The sequence below is a fragment of the Eriocheir sinensis genome, chromosome 54, assembly GCF_024679095.1.
Source record: "Eriocheir sinensis breed Jianghai 21 chromosome 54, ASM2467909v1, whole genome shotgun sequence".
Lineage (NCBI taxonomy): Eukaryota > Metazoa > Arthropoda > Malacostraca > Decapoda > Varunidae > Eriocheir > Eriocheir sinensis.
This window is the reverse complement of record NC_066562.1, coordinates 11827617-11850116: the sequence shown is the minus strand read 5'-3', so window position 1 is coordinate 11850116 and position 22500 is coordinate 11827617. Positions and strand designations below refer to the sequence as shown.

The following is a 22500-nucleotide window of genomic DNA, read 5'->3' as shown; positions in this document are numbered from 1 at the left end:
GTTTGGTATTAAAATTATGAAGGAATATATATTAATTATTTCTCTTGTGCTCTCTTCTTTATTATCCTCTCTTTATCTCTCTTATTATCACATTCCTTCTCTTTCTCTCCTCTTTCTCCTTTTTTTTCTCATCTTAATATAATATAGTCCATCACACACACACACACACCTGTTTCTCATTATACCCACTGTGGCTACACCTGTCCTTAATATCTCTACTAAGACAAGTATAATAATAATATTAATTATAATAATAATAATAATATACCTGTCTTCCTTTATTTGTGTAGGTAAGGCTGGATATGGTATTTAATACAATGTTCTGAGTACGATAATTTGACCCTCCCTCCCTCCTTCCCCAAAATAAATGAATGAATAAACAAATAAATAGATAGATAAAAACGTTACACTTATAAACCCTCCTTCCTGAAATAGATAAACAGTTAAATATATAAATAGATAATGACGTGCACCCCCTCCCTCCCTCCCCCCCTCCTTCCCGCCTTTTCGTCAGTCTCGCGGGAAGGAAGTTGCGGATGTGTGTGTGTGTGTGTGTGTGTGTGTGTGTGTGTGTGTGTCCCATTTATGGAGCCGCGGACCCCGGGCAAGTGAAGCGAAGGTAAATATCACATTGTTACTTGTGTGAAGCGGCCATGGGAAGGGAGGACGAGGGAAAAAGAATGGCTACTCACTTGTTAATTAAAGACTTAGACGTGACAATGGATGGATGGTGGGGTAAGGTGGGTTGAGTATACAAGAGCTGCCTTGTATAGCTCAACCGGCCTCTTGCAGACTCCTTATGTTCTTATGATGTTTATATATATTTTTTTATTTATTTATTTATTTATTGACAGTAAAGGAAACAGCTCAAGGGAAAAAAGGGAAACAATAATGAAAAAGAAGCCGAAATAAGCAGTCAGCGTCTTCAAATTACTTGGCTATCCTCTTGTTCGATAATAGGCTAATCCACGCTTTTTCATTTAACCAATCACTCCACGAAACAACGGTGTAATGATGTCTTTTTATTATTATTCTATCTCCGTAATAGACAGGCTACCCTCTCGTTCCTTAATAATCCACGCTTTTTTATTTAATTAACCAATAACACCACGAAACAACGGTGTAATGATGTTTTTTTTATTATTATTCTTTATCCGTAATAGACAGCATCACATCCCGTCCTGAAATAAGCAGACAGCGTCATTAAATTATTAGCCTAACCTTTTTCCTTAATAATCCACGCTTTTTCTTCAACCAATAACACAATGAAACAATAGTAGATACATCCTAACCTAACTATACATACATACATACATAGATAGATACATACATCCTTACATACATACCCATATATATTTATTACCTACCTACTTACTTGTGTACACCTATAGACCTAACTGTACATAGATACATACACAAACTATATTAGGCTGTCTATTCATGCATTCGAGAGTAGCTAAAGTTTAAGTCTAAAGAGAATAGTTCAAATGAATAGTTTAAAGAATTAGGATGTTTTTTCTTCTTTTTTTCTTTCCCTCTTTCCTTCTTTTCAGCAGTGTCTTTCCTCATCTTCCTTCTTCCATAATCATCTACCTTCCCTTCTCTTCTTGTTTTCTCCTTTACATCCCTCCTTCTTCCACTCCTTCCTCTCTTTATCCCTCCATTTCTATTACAAAACAAGAGTAATATTTTTTTCCTTTGGTTCCGCTTAGACCTTAATTCCCGACCAGTATCGCAAATATATCCTCTGCTGACGACGTTCTTCTGTTATTTTCAGCGTTCTCTCTCCCCCAGTCTCTTGTTTACAGCAGGGCAGAGACTTTTCGAGGAACCTGCTCTTTTTTTGTTTGCCCATCACACAACGCAACACGGAAACATGCTATCAACTCTCTCTTAATCACCAGTTAATGTTTGTCCTTTGCACATATACAAGCCATCTCCAGCATCCTTCCTCTTTGTATCGCATCTCCCATACTCCACACATGTCCAAGGCATCTCCGCAGCATCCGTTCTCTTGATATACCCAGCATCTCCTATACCCCACACGTCCAAGCCATCTCCTCAGCATCTGTTCTCTTGATATAACCAGCATCTCCCATACTCCACACATGTCCAAGGCATCTCCGCAGCATCCGTTCTCTTGATATACTCAGCATCTCCCATACCCCCACACATGTCCAAACCATTTCCAGCACCCTTCTGATATACCCAAATTAGTTCCTAGAGATTCACAAGAAAAAAAACTATATTAAAAGTTTAAGAAATGATCAAATATTATTGTAAAAAATATAGAGGTCCCGAAAATTTGATAATCACAAAAGTTATTCCTATTTTTTTTTATTTATTCTTATTTTTCTCTTTCTAGGAGATAAAGAAGAGGAGAGGAGAAGGAGACGGAGAAGCGACGGAAAAGTAAGTGTGATGTTGACTTGTAGAGGAAAGAGGACCAGGGAGGATAGGGAGAGAGTGGGAGAAGGGAGAAGAGCAGGAGGGAGGGATGAAAAGAGAAAAAAAGAAGGGAAGGAAGGTTAAAAAATTATGGAAGAAGGGAGATAAGGAAAGGCAGACATGAAAGGAAGGAAAGAAGAGGAGGAAAATTAAATATGAAAGTGAGGAAATAGAAGGAAGGAAGGGAGAAGAGAGGAAAAGGGAGGAGACAATGGAAGGAGAAAGTAGAAGAGGGAGGAAAAAAAGATTAGAGATGGGAGAAGAGGAATGAAGAAAGGTAGTTCTCTTCGACCGACCGCCGCGAACCATTCCACAGCTTTCCGCCGCTATAGGACAGAAACTAAATATAAATAAGAGCTTTTGTGTTTCTAGGGACTTCATGTAAACACTCCCAAGCTTTCCATGCGACCACTATAATTTTTGGGTTTCCTGTGACCGTTGTGAGCACTAACACGTTCTCTTCGACCGACCGCCGCGACCCATTCCAAAGCCTTCCGCCGCTATAGGACAGAAACTAAATATAAATAAGAGCTTTTGTGTTTCTAGGGACTTCACGTAAACACTCCCAAGCTTCCCATGTGACCACTGTATAATTTTGGGGTTTCCTGTGACCGTTGTGAGCACTAACACGTTCTCTTTGACGCAGCATTTTTTTTTTTTTTATTTTTTTTTTACAGCAAAGGAGACAGCACAAGGGCACAAAAAAAGAAACAATAAAAAAGCCCGCTACTCGCTGGTCCTGTAAAGAATCCGAAGAGGTGGCCGAAGGAGCAGTCAATTACGTGAGAAGAGGTGTCCTGATACCTTCCTCTTGAATGAGTTCAGGTCGCTATATTTACACCCGGAAATTAATGCTGGCGCGTTCTCTCTCTCGCCCCACTGTCACAATTGAACACCACCAGAACGTAAGGAGTCTGCAAAAGGCCGGTAGGTCTATACAAGGCAGCTCCTGTGAACCTAACCCCACCGAAACTCACCATCCATGCATGAATGTATACCTAACGTTTTATTTCTTGATCTATCGCATTGGCACCCACAGCAAGTCAGTTAGTCAGTTTCATTTTTAAGTCAGTCAGTCAGTCAGTTTTATTTTCATTTGTCATCCCTTTAGGTAGTTAGTTTTTGCCTTCACATTTTTCCTTCTGGCTCGTTTTAAATAGCTGAATTTTCTATAATCGTGCACTGGTTTTTTTTTTCTCTTGTAATTACGTGAAATTTAGATAAAGATTGATAAAGAAAAGCGATTAAAGAAAGCAAAAGAAAGAAAAATGGAGGAGAAACGATTAATTTGATTTTAGAATTGGAGAGAGAGAGAGAGAATGTAATGTTTCCTGGCGTCGCTTTTCGCGCGTGTGTGTGTGTGTGTGTGTGTGTGTGTGTGCGCGCGCAAATAAATCACTGCCTAAGACACGTCGCTGGACTTGGAGGTAAACCGTGAAGAGAAGGGAGGGAGGGAGAGAGAGAGAGAGGGAGGGAGGAAGGGAGGCATGCAGGGAGATAGGGAAGGAGAGAGAGAGAGAGAGAGAGAGAGAGAGAGAGGACGGGAGGCTGGGAGATGGGGAAGGAGAGAGAGGGAGTTGATGGAGATAAGTGAGGAGGAAGAAGAAGGAGGAAAGGGAGAGAAAAGAGAGGAAGGGAGGGTAGAGAAAAAAAATGATAAAGGGAGAATAAGATTAAATAAATGAACCAGACACATTTAGAAGAAGATTAAGAAGGAGAAAAAAGGAGAAAGAAATGGAAGAAAGGGAGAAGATGTGAAGGAGATGGAGGAGAGGAAAAGGGATGAAGAAATGGAAGAAAAGGGAGAAGAGGTGAAGGGGAGGGAGGAATAAAGATGAGAAGGGAGGAAAGGGAGAGAAAAGGGAGGAAAACAAAATGAGGAGAGAAAGTAAATATCAAGAGAGAGAGAGAGAGAATAAAATTGAAGAAAAGTAAGAGAGAGAGAGAAAAAAAGGGAGGGAGGAAAACACGAGAGGAAAGAGGGAACCCTGGAGAGAAGTTGAGGAGGGAGGGAGGAAAAAAAGGGTGACTGGAGAGAAAATGGAGGAAAAGCGGAGAGAAAGAAAAAAAAAAGTGACTGGAGAAGTGAAGAAAGACACAGATAGATTGACAGATAGATAGATAGATAGATAGATAGATAAAGATTAGAATAAGGGAACTGGAGAGGAAAGAAACGGAGGAGGGAGAGAGAAAGAAGAGGAAGAAGAAGACAAAGAAGTTATACAATTAAGAAAGAGAAAGAGAAGAGGAGGAAAGAATACAAAATGGAGGAGAAAGGAAGGGAGGGCGGAGGAAAAATGTTACGTAAAGAGAGAGAGAGCGCTACGTCAGTTTGTCATCTATCCATCAGTTCGTCTTCCTAATATTTAATACACACACACACACACACACACACACACACACACACACACACACACACACACACACACACAACATACACGTGTCCTCCACATGTGTTGAAATTTCCTGTGTGTGTGTGTGTGTGTGTGTGTGTGTGTGTGTGTATGTGCCTTGTGTGTGTATACATATACGTGTGTGTGTATACGTCAATGTGTATTTGAGTCTGTCTGTCTCGTACTTAACAGATGTCCATCTCTCTCTCTCTCTCTCTCTCTCTCTCTCTCTCTCTCTCTCTCTCTCTCTCTCTCTCTCTCTCTCTCTCTCTCTCTCTCTCTCTCTCTCTCTCTCTCTCTCTCTCTCTCTCTCTCTCTCTCTCTCTCTCTCTCTCTCTCTCTAATATTTAAACATGAGAGTACTTATATATTTTGAGTCTGTTGGGGATCTCTCTCTCTCTCTCTCTCTCTCTCTCTCTCTCTCTCTCTCTCTCTCTCTCTCTCTCTCTCTCTCTCTCTCTCTCTCTCTCTCTCTCTCTCTCTCTCTCTCTCTCTCTCTCTCTCTCTCTCTCTCTCTCTCTCTCTCTTTTCCGTCTTTCCTGGAACTGTCATTTCTCCCTCATTCTTTCTTATTTATTTTTTCCCTCTTCTTTCCCTCTCTCCCCCTCCTCTCTCTTTTCTTTCTTTTTCATTTTCTTTTTTCCTTTATTATGTTCAGTATTTTTGTTTATCATTTTATTAATCTCTCTCTCTCTCTCTCTCTCTCTCTCTCTCTCTCTCTCTCTCTCTCTCTCTCTCTCTCTCTCTCTCTCTCTCTCTCTCTCTCTCTCTCTCTCTCTCTCTCTCTCTCTCTCTCTCTCTCTCTCTCTCTCCATCCTAAAAATCTTCCTTCACTTGTTTAAGGAATGGAGAGGAAAGAAAGGAAATAGGAAATGAAAGATGAAGGAAAAATTAAGGAAAAAAGGTGACGTGTCTATAAAAAGAATTCTCTGACGTCATTTTAATTACTGGACTGTGAGGAAAGACTCGGACAGGCTCGCCAAATAAACACACACACACACACACACACACACACACACACACACACACACACACAGATGGACGATGAGGGATGGAATGTCACACAGGATTGGAAATAAAAATGACTTGGTGTGTGTGTGTGTGTGTGTGTGTGTGTGTGTGTGTGTGTGTGTGTGTGTGTGTGTGTGTGTGTTTTGCAATACTCTCTTCTGATGTATAATGTTTTTCTTTTAATATTGCTAATGCTTTTTTATTGCCAAGGAAGGGAGAGCTTGTGATATGGGTGAAGGGAATGGCCGGGGAAGGGAGAGCTTGTGATATGGGTGAAGGGAATGGCCAAGGAAGGGAGAACTTGCGATATGGGTGAAGGGAATGGCCGAGGAAGGAAGAGCTTGTGATATGGGTGAAGGGAATGGCCGAGGAAGGGAGAACTTGCGATATGGGTGAAGGGAATGGCCGAGGAAGGAAGAGCTTGTGATATGGGTGAAGGGAATGGCCGAGGAAGGGAGAGCTTGTGATATGGGTGAAGGGAATGGCCGAGGAAGGGAGAGCTTGTGATATGGGTGAAGGGAATGGCCGAGGAAGGGAGAGCTTGTGATATGGGTGATGGGAATGGCCGAGGAAGGGAGAGCTTGTGATATGGGTGAAGGTTATGGCCGAGGAAGGGAGAGCTTGTGATATGGGTGAAGGGAATGGCCGAGGAATGGAGAGCTTGTGATATGGGTGAAGGATATGGCCGAGGAAGGGAGAGCTTGTGATATGGGTGAAGGGAATGGCCGAGGAAGGGAGAGCTTGTGATGTGGGTGAAGGGAATGGCCGAGGAAGGGAGAGCTTGTGATATGGGTGAAGGGAATGGCCGAGGAAGGGAGAGCTTGTGATATGGGTGAAGGGAATGGCCGAGGAAGGGAGAGCTTGTGATATGGGTGAAGGGAATGGCCGAGGAAGGGAGAGCTTGTGATATGGGAGAAGGGAATGGCCGAGGAAGGGAGAGCTTGTGATATGGGTGAAGAGAATGGCCGAGGAAGGGAGAGCTTGTGATATGGGTGAAGGGAATGGCCGAGGAAGGGAGAGCTTGTGATACGGGTGAAGGGAATGGCCGAGGAAGGGAGAGCTTGTGATATGGGTGAAGGGAATGGCCGAGGAAGGGAGAGCTTGTGATATGGGTGAAGGGAATGGCCGAGGAAGGGAGAGCTTGTGAATTTAGCGTCGGAAATGTCAAAGAAAAGGAGTTTGTGATATGGACGTAAATCTAATCATAGTTTTTTTTAAATCTCTTCCTTTCCTTTCCTTCTTTTCATTCTTTTCTACTTCCATCTATGCTTTATTTTATTTCGAACTTTCTTTTGACTTTTTCTGATTCCGAATTTTCATAATTTTTTTTTGCTTTATTTTGAGTTTTCTTTAAGCAGATTGAGGAGGAAGGGAGGGAGTGAAGGAAGGAAGAGGAGGGAAGGGAGGGAAGGGTGCCAATGTTTACCTGCGAAGGGAGGCCGCGTGGTCCAGTGCAGCGCCGCTCGGGAGGCCAATCAGTGCCAGGCCTAGACGCTGATTGGCTGGCACGCTAAGGGGGCGTGGCGTAAGGGCAGGGGCGGAGCGAGGTTTTTAATCCCAAGCAGTCTGCCTTGTGGCGTCATAGGGGGAGTACGTTCGCCGCCCCTTCCCTCCTCCTCTGTGCTAACTGGCTTGAAACCGACTAGTGATTTGAACTTGTTACCTCTTGACCTGACCTTCTAAGCGTGTGACCTGCCCTCGCGAGTGTCTAGAAGGACCCAAGCCCCCACCCGGTGTCTGATTATAACGAATTCGTAACTTAAACCGAATTTTTGGGTTTAACGAAGATTTTTTAGTTTTTCGGAAAGTTACGAAATTTATCAAAGCTTTGAAATTAGTGTATTTTTGGGGGGAAAGAAAGAAAAGTGAGAGCGAGAGAGAGAGAGAGAATCCAGACTTATAAGAAAGAGTTCAAACCTCCTCCTCCACGTGTGTGTATTGTGGTGGTGAAGAAAAAGTGGTGGTGGTGGTGGTGGTGAGCGTCCAGTGGTGGTGGTGGTGATGGTGATGAGGGTGGTGGGCCGTGGGTCGTGGTGGTGGTGGTGGTGGTGGCGGTTGTGGTGGTGGTGTGTGGTTATGGTGGTGGTGGTGGGCACGCCGGCGACTGCAATCAAGTGGCTGTGAGTATTGTTAGTGTGTGTGTGTGTGTGTGTGTGTGTGTGTGTGTGTGTGTGTGTGTTCTACCAAGCATGTTTTTTCCCATGTATGTGCAAATTACGTGTGTGTGTGTGTGTGTGTGTGTGTGTGTGTGTGTGTGTGTGTGTGTGTGTGTGTGTTCTACCAAGCATGTTTTTTCCCATGTACGTGCAAGTTACGTGTCCATGTGTGTATGTACTTAAATGTGTGTGTGTGTGTGTGTGTGTGTGTGTGTGTGTGTGTGTGTGTGTTTTCTTCTACCAAGCATGTATTTTAACATGTATGTGCAAGTTACATGTGGGTGTGTTTGTACTTCTGTGTGTGTATGTGTGTGTGTGTGTGTGTGTGTGTGTGTGTGTGTGTGTGTGTGTGTGTGTGTGTGTGTGTGATCAAGGCAGGGGTATTCAAAGCTAAGTAAAAAGTCTGGAAAAAGGAGAAAAAAAAAATGGGAAATAATAATAATCTCATTTACTTAAGATACTCGGAATAAGTTCCAGGAGATGATATGTGTAAGTTCGCGGGGAGGGGGGAGGGGGAGCGCGGGAGATGTAGGGGGGGGAGGGGGGCAAGGTCGTTAAAATAATGGTTAGCGAATTTCTCACTTAATTCTGGTACTTTTCAGTGGCGGGAAAAAAATATAACGCTGATTTGTTGAGTAATTTTCCTTTTTTTTTTTTTTTTTCGGTGGGGAGAACATTACGTCGATGATCGCAAAGAGTAATTTCTTCTTCATTATAAGAGCAATTTGCTATTCACGATAAGAGTGATCTGATATTCAACGTAAGAGTATTTTTTCATTCATCATAAGCGTAATTTCTTTTCTTTGCCGAGGAGGAAAATATTGCGTCGTTTTCTTTTCATTGCCGAGGATAATATTGCGTTGATGGTTGTATTAATTATATATATTTTTCTTTGTTTACTTAGCGGGGTCAATCTTACGTTCATCTTCCGTAAAGTAATTGCCCTTCCGTTGTCGGGGAAATATTGCGTCGTTATCTTTTCATTGCTGAGGAAAATATTGCGTTGATGATTTTTAGTAATTATATATTCTTGTGTTTACTTGGCGGGGACACTGTTACGTTCATTAAGTAATTGCCCATTCGTTGCCGGGATCAGTGTCAGGAGGCATTTTTTAATCAGTGTTGCTGGAAATATTGCCTCCATGGTTCTTTGGAGTCATTTCGCACAGATCGTCGAGGCGGCGATCAGTTGTTTTATAAGGATATTTTTCCGTTGAGCATTTATTCATTATAAGGTCAAATATAATGTTGATTTGTTAAGTAATTTACATTTCATTGTCAGGGAAAACATAGCGTTGAATATATACCTATGTCTGTGTGTGTGTGTGTGTGTGTGTGTGTGTGTGTGTGTGTGTGTGTGTGTGTGTGTGTGTGTGTGTGTGTGTTTATCATGCCCGAGCTTGCGGTTTCTTTCAATTTCCTTTACAGTGGGGCACATTACGCAGACTGATGCCAAAGAAAAGTAAAGAAGGTAAAGCTGAAAAAAGAGGGAAATAGGAAATGATTCAGTCACGAATATAAAAATGAAGCGTGTTGTAATTCTGAGCGTGTGTCCCGGACTTTTCTGTAGAGTTGCCATTTTAATTCGAGTTCAATAAATTTAATTAACAAGGTCTAATATATGATTCTAATACTCCGTAGACCTAAATAACGTGACAAAGGGATAATATACAAATGGTGTGAGGGATTTTTAGGGTATTTTTTTTATTGAAGGGACTGTTTTTCTTTTTTATGAGGGAGGTATTAACATACTTATCTTTACTGAAAGCTCGCGACTAGCCCCGTAGAATTATGCAAGCACTATATTATATGACATCAGTATCAAATTTCCCAAGCTATCCATACTAATCTGTTCCTTTGCATTAAACCTCATATCCCCTTTTGCCTTTCTGTGCACGCCGCCTCCTCTCCCTTTCTATACACTTCCCTGTCTTTAATCAGCTTTCTCTCCTTTCTCTCCGTATGTTTGGCTGTGTTTCCAGATACGTCAATATATGTTTTTATTCAAGCCTTCGGGAGCTACTTCATATGCGTTACACCAAGGTCCAGACGCTTCACTGTTTTCATTATTTTATTGCATGATAGTATTCCTTATGTGTCCTTACTATCTTTAAATTACTCTTCTCTCTCTCTCTCTCTCTCTCTCTCTCTCTCTCTCTCTCTCTCTCTCTCTCTCTCTCTCTCTCTCTCTCTCTCTCTCTCTCTCTCTCTCTCTCTCTCTCTCTCTCTCTCTCTCTCTCTCTCTCTCTCTCTCTCTCTCTCTCTCTCTCTCTCTCTCTCTCTCTCTCTCTCTCTCTCTAACCTTTTCCCTTCCTCTTCTTAACTTATTCAATATCTTCTATTTCCTTCTATCTCCGCTTCTTCCTTTTCTCCTTCCCTTGCTCCGCCTCTTCCTCCTCCTCCTCCTCCTCCTCCCTTCCTCCCTTCTATTTTATCTCCCCTCCTCTCTTCCTCCTCTCCCTCCCTCTTTCGTTTTCTTCCTCTTTTCCCTTCCCTCTCTCCTTCTCCCTCTTCTTCCCTCTCCTCTCCTTCCTTTTTTAATTCACATCTTTCGTTCCTCCTCCCTCTCTCTCCCTCACCTCCTCCCTCTCTCCCCCTCACCTCCTCCCTCTCTCCCTTCCTCCCATGACCTCGACTCACTCACCTTGAGGTCAGGAGGTGAAGGTGATCCGGAGAGAGAGAGAGAGAGAGAGAGAGAGAGAGGTCAGGGGGTCAATTTAAACTCCCTGATGATTTCCGGTTTGCATAGTGGACAGGGAGAGAAGGGAGGGAAGGGAGATAATAGGTCAGGGAGAGAGGTAGGGAGGGAAAGGAAGGAAAGGAAGGAGGAGAGAGAGAGAGAGAGAGAGAGAAGATATCGATCCTGTTGCTGTAATTTTCTTTAATATTTGAGAGAGAGAGAGAGAGAGTCATGCCAGGTAATTTTAATACGTAAAGGTTAGATTTTATCCTGTCAGAGAGAGAGCGAGACGTATAATTTTAATTTTTGTCTTGTCAAATTTTTTCTTCATTTAATTTTCTTTTTCCTCTTCTCCTTTTTCTAATATTGTTTTTCTTCTTCTTTTCCTTCCTCTCCTCCTCCTTTTTCCCTTGTTCTTGATCTCGTTCTTTCTCCTCGTCTTGTTCTCCTCTTCCTTCTCCTCCTCCTCCTCCTCCTCCTCCTCCTCCTCCTCCTCCTCCTCCTCCTCCTCCTCCTCCCTCTTCTCCTCCTCCTCATTCAGAAGACCTTTTAAGATCCCTCTCAGATACCTACATACCGACGCACACACACACACACACACACACACACACACACACACACACACACACACACACACACACACACACACACACACACACACACACACACACACACACACACACACACACACACACACACACACACTCACTTAAGTTAAAATTATATATCTCGACACACGTGAAATGTTTTAGTCTACACGTCTCTCTCTCTCTCTCTCTCTCTCTCTCTCTCTCTCTCTCTCTCTCTCTCTCTCTCTCTCTCTCTCTCTCTCTCTCTCTCTCTCTCTCTCTCTCTCTCTCTCTCTCTCTCTCTCTCGACTAAATGCCAATACAATTTCAATACCTGTCAACGGCGGAAGTTCGAGAGAGAGAGAGAAATACACTTAACAGACAAACAGATGTACAACCGTGTCTTTTAATATGTAATACACGGTAATTTTCCTCCACCCATACTTCCTGTTTCTCTCCCTTCCTCCCTTCCTCCCTCCCTCCCTCTCTCCTTCCTTCCCTCCCTTCCTTCCTTCCTCTCCTTCAATCTCTCCTCCATTCTCTTTAATTATTTCTCCTTCTCCCTTTCTCCCTCCCTTCTTCCCTGCTTTAACATTCTCTCCCTTCTGTTTCTCCCCTCCTCTCCCTCCTCCCTTTCTCTTCCATCCATTTTTATTACTTTCTCTCCCTTATTCCTTTCTCAGTGTTCTTCCTCTCCCTTCTTTCCCTTCCTTTCTCTTATTCTCCCTTCCTCCCTTTCCTTCCGATTCTACCTCTTCCTCACCCTTCCCTTCCCACCCTATAACCAACTCTCCCTTCCTCTTTCCTCCCTCCTTCCCTCCTTCGCTCCCTTCCTCATTATCATAAAACCGTCATTACCTGTTACCTGCGCTGCTAATTAGAAGGGGACTCACTCCTCTAATTACACCTTGCTCGACCAACACACAGGTGAGATAGCCAACTTGTCTCTCTCTCTCTCTCTCTCTCTCTCTCTCTCTCTCTCTCTCTCTCTCTCTCTCTCTCTCTCTCTCTCTCTCTCTCTCTCTCTCTCTCTCTCTCTCTCTCTCTCTCTCTCTCTCTCTCTCTCTCTCTCTCTCTCCTTACATCTTTTACCTCTCCATTTTCTTCTCTTCCTTTTTTCCTTCCCCTCCTCCCTTAGTTTTTACCTCCCTCCTTCCCTCCCTTCCTATCCACTTCCCTCCCTTCCTCATTTCTTCCTCCTCTTTTTTTTCTCCTACTTTCATTTCTCTCCTTCCACCTTCAGTACTTACCTCCATCTCTTATCTCAATTCTCTCTCTCTCTCTCTCTCTCTCTCTCTCTCTCTCTCTCTCTCTCTCTCTCTCTCTCTCTCTCTCTCTCTCTCTCTCTCTCTCTCTCTCTCTCTCTCTCTCTCTCTCTCTCTCTCTCTCTCTCTCTCTCTCTCTCTCTCTCTCTCTCTCTCTCTCTCTCTCTCTCTCTCTCTCTCTATTGTATTTCCTCTCTCTCCCTTCCCCTCTTTACCAGAATATCTTACTTCATTTCCTCCTCCTCCTCCTCCTCCTCCTCGGAACCTGACAGGGTAGAGCCTTGTCCACTGAGCTACCGGAACGCTGTGTGTGTGTGTGTGTGTGTGTGTGTGTGTGTGTGTGTGTGTGTGTGTGTGTGTGTGTGTGTGTGTGTGTGTGTTCCTTTTCGTCCTCCTTTACACATAATTACACGGGAATAAGTCACTTCTAGTTATTAATCTTGGACCTCAATTACTCTCTCTCTCTCTCTCTCTCTCTCTCTCTCTCTCTCTCTCTCTCTCTCTCTCTCTCTCTCTCTCTCTCTCTCTCTCTCTCTCTCTCTCTCTCTCTCTCTCTCTCTCTCTCTCTCTCTCTCTCTCTCTCTCTCTCTCTCTCCTGGAGGAAGTACCTGCCCACCTGTGTTCATTAGTGATTAGAGGGCGGCTTGTTTTCCTGCCTCATTCTCCTCCATCTCTCTCTTCCACTCCTCCGCCTACTCCTGCCTCTGTTTTTTCTTCCTTTCCTTCCATAATTCATTCCATAATTTGTCCTTGACCCTCCTTGCCGGGATAAGCAATTACCGCGCGCTGTTATGTACGAAGCCTTCCAGAAAGCCTTGGCCATGCACCCACCACACGAGCGACTTAAAATTACAGTCAGCGGGCAATGGAAACAATTTGACTGCGTGGATACGAGCTCACCAGCAGAAAACAGCGACTCTTACTGAACGGGCAGGCTTCCGAGGGGCTTTGTTACACGCATCAATGGGTGGAGCGACTTAAAATTACAGTCAGCGGGCAATGGAAACAATTTGACTGCGTGGATACGAGCTCACCAGCAGAAAACAGCGACTCTTACTGAACGGGCAGGCTTCCGAGGGGCTTTGTTACACGCATCGATGGGTGGAGCGACTTAAATTACAGTCAGGCAATGGAAACAATTTGACTGCGTGGATACGAGCTCACCAGCAGAAAACAGCGACTCGTACTGAACGGGCAGGCTTCCGAGGGGCTTTGTTACACGCATCGATGGGTGGAGCGACTTAAAATTACAGTCAGCGGGCAATGGAAACAATTTGACTGCGTGGATACGAGCTCACCGGGAGAAAAGAGCGACTCGTACTGAACGGGCAGGCTTCCGAGGGGCTTCGTGACTAGTGGAGAACCGCAGGTGGTGGTGCTGGGACTCATCTTCTGTATTATACGCATCAGTGACCTTTAAATGAACTCAAATCCATCATTTCGAAGTTTTCCGGTGACGGCAACATGGGTCTGGAAGCTCTCACGACGGCAGACTTTTTGTTGCCATTGTTTTTTGCCCGTGATCTGCCTCCCTTGTAAAAGAAAATCGTGTTAATTCTTTTCCTCCCATAAATAGTAGATATACAGACAAAGTGCGCAGGATCTCACCTGGAAAACGCGGCACAGTTGCTTACGCTTCTTGCAATAAAACCCAGTACTACCCTGTTTGCTCGATTTCTAGCTTGAATGCATTGTGCCCTTGGACGGAGATCAGAGCTCACTAAGACCCCTAAATCCCTCTCGCACGCAGACCTGCTTATGGGAGTGTCATTTAAGCAATAGTTATGTGAGGGGTTGTTCCTGCCTACGTTTCCACCTCCCATTAACTATTTCCAAAGGCCGATAAGGAGATTAATCGGGTCTTCATGAGTGCTTTTCCACATTCATGGCACAGAAGAAGAATCAAACTACCACCAGGGTCAATAAATTACCCCTGGAAATGCCCAAAACGCCTATACGAAAGCCTTGTCAAATATGTGTACTTGGGCGCCGAAATATTTGATAATGCGGGCCCTCCGTGGTCTCCTGATTCCATAGAGCGACGCGTTAAGGGACTATTACACTGGGCAAATTTTCCGTGGATCTTCAGTCAAACCACGATTTCTGCTCGCGTGGTTTTCATTTGTTGCTTGTTATTGTTGCTGCTGCTGATGATGGTGAGTAATACCATCGTCCTTCGGTGAAATCTACCGTAGCCTTGGAAGATCGTGGACACGTCAGAAAACCACGGAAATATGAGAACCTCGCCAGCGGAAATCGTGCATGGTTTGACTGAAGATACACGGAAAATTTGCCCAGTGTAATATCCCCTTAATGTCACCATCGTCGAGAGCGCAAACAGAAGGGCGTGATAAGTGAATTAGTCAAAATAACGTGAATCACCAAGTTGTTGTTTTTTATACATGGCTCCAAGTTAACCTGAGTTCGAAGTAGCGGGTTTCTGAGGAGGAGGAAATGGAAGAGGAGGAGGAGGAGGAGGAGGAAGCGGAGGACAAGAAGAAGAGGAAGTAGAATGAAAAAAACAAAAGCTAATAATAAAAAAAGTCACAAGGAAACTAAAATATGAAAACAATAGAAAAAATAACAGAGAAAAGGAGAAGGAAAGCAAGAGGAGAAAGAAGAACAATACCCTTCATCCTTTCCTTTCCTTCCCTTCATCCTTCCCTTCATCCTTCCCTTCCTTTCCTTCCCTTCATCCTTCCCTTCCCTTCCCTTCCTTTCCTTCCTTCCCTTCCTTCCCTTCCTCTCCTTCCCTTTCCTTCCTTCCTTTCCTTACCCTTCCCTTCCTTTCCTTCCCTTCCTTTCTTTCCCTTCCTTCCCTTCCTTTCCTTACTCTTCCCTTCCTTTGCTTCCCTTAGTTACCTCACCCTTCCCTTCCTTTCCTTCTTTTCCTTCCCTTCATCCTTACCCTTCCCTTACCCTTCCCTTCCTTCCCTTCCCTTCCTTACCTTCCCTTCGTTTGATTCGTGTCCTTCCCATCCTTTCCTTCCCTTCCTCTCTTTACCCTTCCCTTCCTTCCCTTACCCTTCTCTTCCTTTCCCTTATCCATTCTTTCCTTCCCTTCCTTCCCTTGCCCTTCCCTTCCTCTCCCTTACCATTCCTTTCCTTCCCTTCCTTTCCTTACCCTTCCCATCCTTTCCTTCCCTTTCCTTCCCTTCCCTTCCTTCCCTTACCCCTCCCTTCCTCTCCTCCTTTGCCTCCATTACCTAACCTTCAACTTCACCCTTTTCAATCTTCCTTCCTTCCCCTCCCTTCCCCTCTCTTCTTGTAGCCTCCCTTCCATCTCCCCCCCCTCCCCCCCTCTTACCTGTAATAAGAGTGCCCGCCACACTTCTAATCAGTGTCAGCTCAGGTGAAAGGAGGAGAGTAAGTCATTCCTTCTCCTCCTCTTCCTCTTCCTCTTCCTCTTCCTTCTCTTTCACTCTCCTCCTTACCCTCTTCTTCGCTGTATATCTCTTTGTCCTCTTCTCTTCCTCCTCCTCTTTTTATGGCTTTACCCTCCTCCTCCTCTTCCTCTTCCTTTTCCTCCTCCGTTTACTTCCACGTTCTTTGGTTTATCCTTTTTGTAGTGCCTCCTCCTCCTCCTCCTCCTTTTCGTAATAAGGTTAACGAGACAAGTAAATTAACCACAGCGGTGTCACGTTTCAGGCGTGTGTGTGTGTGTGTGTGTGTGTGTGTGTGTGTGTGTGTGTGTGTGTGTGTGTGTGTGTAATATAAGGCATGTTCTCCTCTTTAAAAATCCGTGCTTCTAATATAAAGTGTGTGTGTGTGTGTGTGTGTGTGTGTGTGTGTGTGTGTGTGTGTGTGTGTGTGTGTGTGTGTGTGTGTGTGTGTTATCTTTGCCTCCATCTTGTTCTTTGTTTTCTTCTTTTTTTGTTTGTTATTTTCTTCTTGTCTTCTGTATCTCAAATCATTTCCTTTTTGTTATTTTCTTTCTTTCTTTCTTTCTTTCTTTCCTACTCGCTTTCTTTCTTGTCTCATCGTTTTCTTTTTACTTATTTTTATTTTCTTTGTCTTTGTTGATTCTCTCTCTCTCTCTCTCTCTCTCTCTCTCTCTCTCTCTCTCTCTCTCTCTCTCTCTCTCTCTCTCTCTCTCTCTCTCTCTCTCTCTCTCTCTCTCTCTCTCTCTCTCTCTCTCTCTCTCTCTCTCTCTCTCTCTCTCTCTCTCTCTCTCTCTCTCTCTCTCTCTCTCTCTCTCTCTCTCCTTTTCATACTCTTGGCTTTCACTGTCCTCCTCCTCCTCCTCCTCCTCCTCCTCCTCCTCCTCTACCACTTCTGCTAAACTTGTACAAATATTAGAGCATTTGGTGTGTGTGTGTGTGTGTGTGTGTGTGTGTGTGTGTGTGTGTGTGTGTGTGTGTGTGTGTGTGTGTGTGTGTGTGTGTGTGTACCTCCTGTGTCGCCTTCCTCTTCCAGTCTTCCACTACAACCTCCTCCTCCTCCTCCTCCTCCTCCTCCTCCTTCTCCTCCCAAAATTAAATAAAAGGAAGAAAGTTTAGCTCCGGTCTGTCACTCTAACATGTCAGCTGGGGGGAGGAAGGGAGAAGTTTAGTTATTGTTGTTGTTGTGTTGCTTTTTGGGGAGAGAGAGAGTTGTTATTTCTTGTTTTTATTTATTTATTTTCTTTCTCCCCTTGTCTATTTATTTATTTGTTTGATTGATCGCTTTTCTTTCTTTCCTTTTCACTTTCTTATTTTTCATCCATTCATTTCTTTCTTTTCTTTTCATTCTTATTCTTCTCTCTCTCTCTCTCTCTCTCTCTCTCTCTCTCTCTCTCTCTCTCTCTCTCTCTCTCTCTCTCTCTCTCTCTCTCTCTCTCTCTCTCTCTCTCTCTCTCTCTCTCTCTCTCTCTCTCTCTCTCTCTCTCTCTCTCTCTCTCTCTCTCTCTCTCTCTCTCTCTCTCTCTCTCTCTCTAACACCTGTGTGAGGGTAATCAGGGATCAGGTGAGAATTACCTCACCTGTACTTACGGCTTACTTGGCCTTTAGTGTGTGTGTGTGTGTGTGTGTGTGTGTGTGATTTTTTTCTATATTGCTTCTCTTTTTCCCTTTCCTTTCTTTTCCTTCCCTTTCTTTTCCTTCCCTTTCCTTTCCTTTCCTTCCCTTTCCTTTCCCATACCCGTTGTGTTATGTATGTGTTTGTGATGTGTGTGTGTGTGCGCGCTGTGTTGGGTCCACTGTTGTTTGTCATATACATATATCAATGATTTAAACTCAATTATTACTAGAAATAATGTTAGCAAGTTGCAGGAGGAACTTGATAGGCCGTATGAATGGGTTTCGAAGTGGTTAAGTGCACAGGAGCTGCCTTGCATGGGCCTACCGCGTTCAGGCAGACTCCATATATTTTTTGGTTGATACTAAATTATTATACATCAAAGCAATAGGAGAATCACATCGCTTTCTTTTCCTGTTTTATTTTCCATGGCTGCGACGTCACGGGAAGGCGGGAGGGGGTTAAAAACAAGGCCTTCGCAACAACAAGCTCTCCCTCCTCGCGGCCGTGTAACGCGATAGACTCCTTCCCAAACAAACGCCTGCAACACCGCCTCCTGCTTCCTCCTGTGCTTGTTTTGATTGGGCTTTCATTCATGTGTGTGTTTGGGAAGGGTTTTGAGGGTTACGTGTCAGAAAAGTATACTTCCGAAGGTGACTCCCACAGGGAAGACATAAGCGTTTGATGGTTTGGTCCTGCGTTGATAGTTGTGCGCATTGATAGTGTCGCCATAGTCCAGGTTGATAGGCGGTCTTCAGGACAGCATAAAGGTAGTCTTGGGCCACTCGGCGGTGACTGAACAGCTTGTAGCGGCTCCATGACGGGACGCGGGACCGGGCACTCCAGGACGCCGCCTCCGCACGCTGAGCACTCCTTGTCCAGTGTCTGAGGGGAGTGTGTGAATGTCTCTGCCGTATCTAATGTCTATGAACAGTGTGTTAATATTGCTTCTTAAAATAGCCTCGGAATTAAATGTTTTAAAGGATAAATTTCCACACGCCGGCCTGACCGCGTCTTGCGTCTGTAAAAAGTAATTTATTATCGCTTTTCGAGGCAAATTCTGCACTAAACAGTTTGAAAGAACGATTCTCCTCTTCCGCCCGCCACTGTATAAAATGTTTGACTGTCGCCTATTTAAGAGAATTCGGAACTAAACGTTTTTAAGAACATTTTTGCTCCCCTGCCGGCCTCTGTCTATAAATGGCTGAATATCGCCAGTTAAAGAAATTCGGAACCACAATACATTATTTCCGAGAACAAGTTTTCCTCTCTCGCTAACCTCGCCGTGTTTTGCGTTTATGGGAAGTGTGTGGATATCGCCTCCTAACACATCTTGGGAACTAAACAATTCAAAGGCCAACGTTTATTTACCCGCCGCCGTAAGGAGTGTGTGTGTGTGTGTGTGTGTGTGTGTGTGTGTGTCGGGCCCGTGTCTCAACACACTTTTCTCAGTAACAGCGAGTAACAATATCTTCTCGCTCGCCGCCCTTACGCTGTGTATATAAAGAGAACGTATATGTGACCCTGGGACCTTAACACACATTTTAAAATAAGTATCTTGAGTAACAATACCATATACTCTCCACACCATTGCCGTGTATATAAAAGAAAAATATAAAGATCTGACGTGATGACCGCACTTATATAACTCACTGATCGTACGTAACGCAATCTGACTGTCTTGGTTTTTACGTTTGGGCTTTAGCGGCGATAGGCTTTCTCGACGGGGCAAAGAAGTGTCCTGTTATCTGCCCGCCCCCCTCTTGGCACATGTGTAGAGTTAGTGAGTGCGTGAGTGTGTTGCGTCGCATATATATAAACCTTCGAGAATATGTTAGTTATACCTGGAAGTGACTCGTTGGATCTTTAAATAACTCTTTCGAAGGTGGATCACGTCACACACACACACACACACACACACACACACACACACACACACACACTTCCCTTTCGTGTAGGTATTCCTGTGTGCACCAAATCCCACCTTATGTATACGTCATTTAGTCCCATGTGTACGTAGAAGTGAAATCTCTACATGTGCGTATGTGTCAGGTCATGTGCGTGGGCCATTGTGTACGGGTGATCAGACGTACACGCTGATGGGGAGTTATTGTTTTTATGTGCGTTTTTTTATGTGCGAGTGTACGTGTGTGTGTGTGTGTGTACGGAACGCGCTGGGTCCACTAGCCGCCGTGTGCGTGTATGACGGAGCTGGGGATGGAAACGTACATGGCGTGTGCGTGTGAAATATTTTGGGTACGAGTTGTCTTTTGTGTGTGTGTGTGTGTGTGTGTGTGTGTGTTTCTCTTTCTTCTTTTTTTCTTTCCTTATCCTTCGTCTTGTTTTCTCTCTCTCTCTCTCTCTCTCTCTCTCTCTCTCTCTCTCTCTCTCTCTCTCTCTCTCTCTCTCTCTCTCTCTCTCTCTCTCTCTCCGGTAAAGGAAGCTGCGTGTTCGATAAATTATTTTCATGGTATAAAATTTTTGCTTTTTCAGAATATCAATACGTAATACCTTCTCCTCCTCCTCCTCCTCCTCCTCCTCCTCCTCCTTTCACTTATCCCCTTCTCTCCTCCTCCTCCTCCGCCTCCTCCTTCACCTCTTCCTCTTACTTCTCTCCTCCTCTCTCCTTCTGTTCCTACTTCTCCCTTTCTCTTCATCTCCCTCCTACTCCTCCTCCTCCTCCTCTCTATTGTTTCAGCATTTACGATAAAGTGTTTTCTTCTCTTAAAATTTAGAGAGAGAGAGAGAGAGAGAGAGAGAGAGAGAGAGAGAGAGAGAGAGAGAGAGAGAGAGTCGTTAACACCTGTTTGTATACCTGAAGGTGGTCTGGAGAGAGAGAGAGAGAGAATAAAAAAGGAAAAGAAACATATACAAAAGTGAGAGAATTGAAGGAAAGGAAGGAATGAATGAAGGAAGATAGGAAGGAAAGAAAGAAAGAAAGAAGAATAAAATAAAAGAAAGAAAGGAAGGGGGCAAAGGAAGGAAGGAAAGGAAGGAAATTAAGGTAAAGAAGATTGAAGAGGAACATATGAGGAGGAGGAGGAGGAGGAATGGAGGAAAGGAGAAAATATGAGGAAGGGATGGAGGTAAGGGTTACTTTTCCTCCTCCTCCTCCTCCTCCTCCTCCGTTAACCTGGAAGGGCCAGTGTCGTAAACATAAGACTTTACGAGAGAGAGACTGACAGATAGCGATAGAGAGAGAGACAAGCAGACAGACAGACAGACAAACACTATAAAGAAGAGACAGACAGACAGACGGATTAAAACATCACACACACACACATACACACACACACACACACACACACACACACACACACACACACACACACACACACACACACTCACACTCCCCCCCCCCCCCTTCTCTTCGATCAGCTGACGCATGTAAACAAACCCACGTGTCTGACAGGTGTAGCTCCATTGATTAGCCCGCCGCGCCGCACACCTGTTCACACCTGTATGTATGTATGTATGTATCTCTCTCTCTCTCTCTCTCTCTCTCTCTCTCTCTCTCTCTCTCTCTCTCTCTCTCTCTCTCTCTCTCTCTCTCTCTCTCTCTCTCTCTCTCTCTCTCTCTCTCTCTCTCTCCGTATATATTTTCTTACATCCTTCTGAGTGAGTGTAATATTTTTTGCTTTATAGAACAGTTTTATACTCCTCCTCTTCCTCCATGTTTTCCTCCTCCTCCTCCTCCTCCTCCTTCTCCTCTTTACTTTTTCATGCACTTTCCCCTCATATCCTTCTCCACCGCTTAAACTTTTCCACCTCCTCCTCCTCCTCCTCCTCCTCTTTCCATTTATTTTTTCTGTGTGTTTTTCCTCACTATAAATAAATGTTACTTATAAAAGAAAAAAAATCATCAAGTGGGAAATTTCAATAATATATTCTTTGATAATTCAAGATTTTATTTTTTATTTCTTCTTCTTTTTCTTCCTCTGCAGCCTGACATCTGCATCAGAGAATTTATTTATTTATTATCTTTGCATCTCTTGTAAGCTTTGCAGGAAATATTTTTTTTTTACATGGAGAATAAGCTTGTCAGAGGAGGCGGGTTGTGTGTGTGTGTGTGTGTGTGTGTGTGTGTGTGTGTGTGTGTGTGTTTGTTTGTTCGTCCAGGAGTGAATATGAATGTCTGTGTCAACGAATGCGCTTGTAACTATTTGCGTGTGTGTGTGTGTGTGTGTGTGTGTGTGTGTGTGTGTGTGTGTGTGTGTGTGTGTGTGTTCGTATGTGTGTATCTTCATCCAGGTAAGAGTTTCCAATAATCTAAAGCTGCTTTTTGGTGCCCTGGAGGCCCCTGAACACGCGTCTGGGGCGGGGCGGGGCGGGGCGTTGGGAGGAGGGACTGATACTGGGGCGGAGTAGGAGGGGGAAGGGAGGGCGGAGTAGCTGACCACGGGGTGGGGGTGGGGGTGGGGGGGGGTAGGAGATGAGTTAAGCAAGTAAAAGAAAGTAAAAAAGTAAAGAAAATAAAAAAAGGAGAGAAAGGAAGGAGGGAAAAAAAAGAAGGAAGTAAGGGAAGAAAAAAGGAAAGGAAAGGAAGGAAGGAGGGAAATTAAGGAAAAGAAGATTGAAGAGGAATATAGGAGGAGGGAGTGAAGGAGGAATGGATGGGGAGTGGCGGGGAGTTGAGGAAGCGGAGAGTGGAGTAGAGTAAAGAGTAAGGTAAGGGAGCGGTGAGTAGCGGGCTTTTTTTTCTCTGCACTCTTTTCGTTGCCCCTGAGCCATCTCCTTTGCTGTAAAAAATAAAAAAAATAAAAATATACACTTTTACATCCGAAAACTGACCTCTCCTTGGCTCCTCGTTCTATTTTCTTTACAGCAACATTATTTTCCCTTCCTCTGCTGTAAAAAAAGTGTTAACCTTGTCGCTGTATAACACTCTAGTATAGAAAATGTGTTCGTGATCGTAATATTCAGTGAAGCAAATATTAGTGAACGCAATGCGCTTCCTCGGTCATTACGAATTGGACACATTTT

The 22500-nt window shown here is 44.1% G+C and overlaps 1 protein-coding gene across 4 annotated transcripts in view; it reads left to right on the top strand.

Moving 5' to 3' along the window:
- Positions 1–22500, top strand: part of LOC126983816 (protein Wnt-4-like) — a 143900-nt gene that overhangs the window by 19678 nt on the left and 101722 nt on the right. For 3 of the 4 annotated variants that reach the window (XM_050836950.1, XM_050836949.1, XM_050836951.1), the window contains one exon: positions 2366–2412. In XM_050836950.1, coding sequence (XP_050692907.1) covers positions 2366–2412 — 47 coding nt within the window. Of the gene's footprint in view, positions 1–2365; positions 2413–7428; positions 7973–22500 lie in introns of those variants that run through there. The other variant, XM_050836947.1, reaches the window with a different exon arrangement.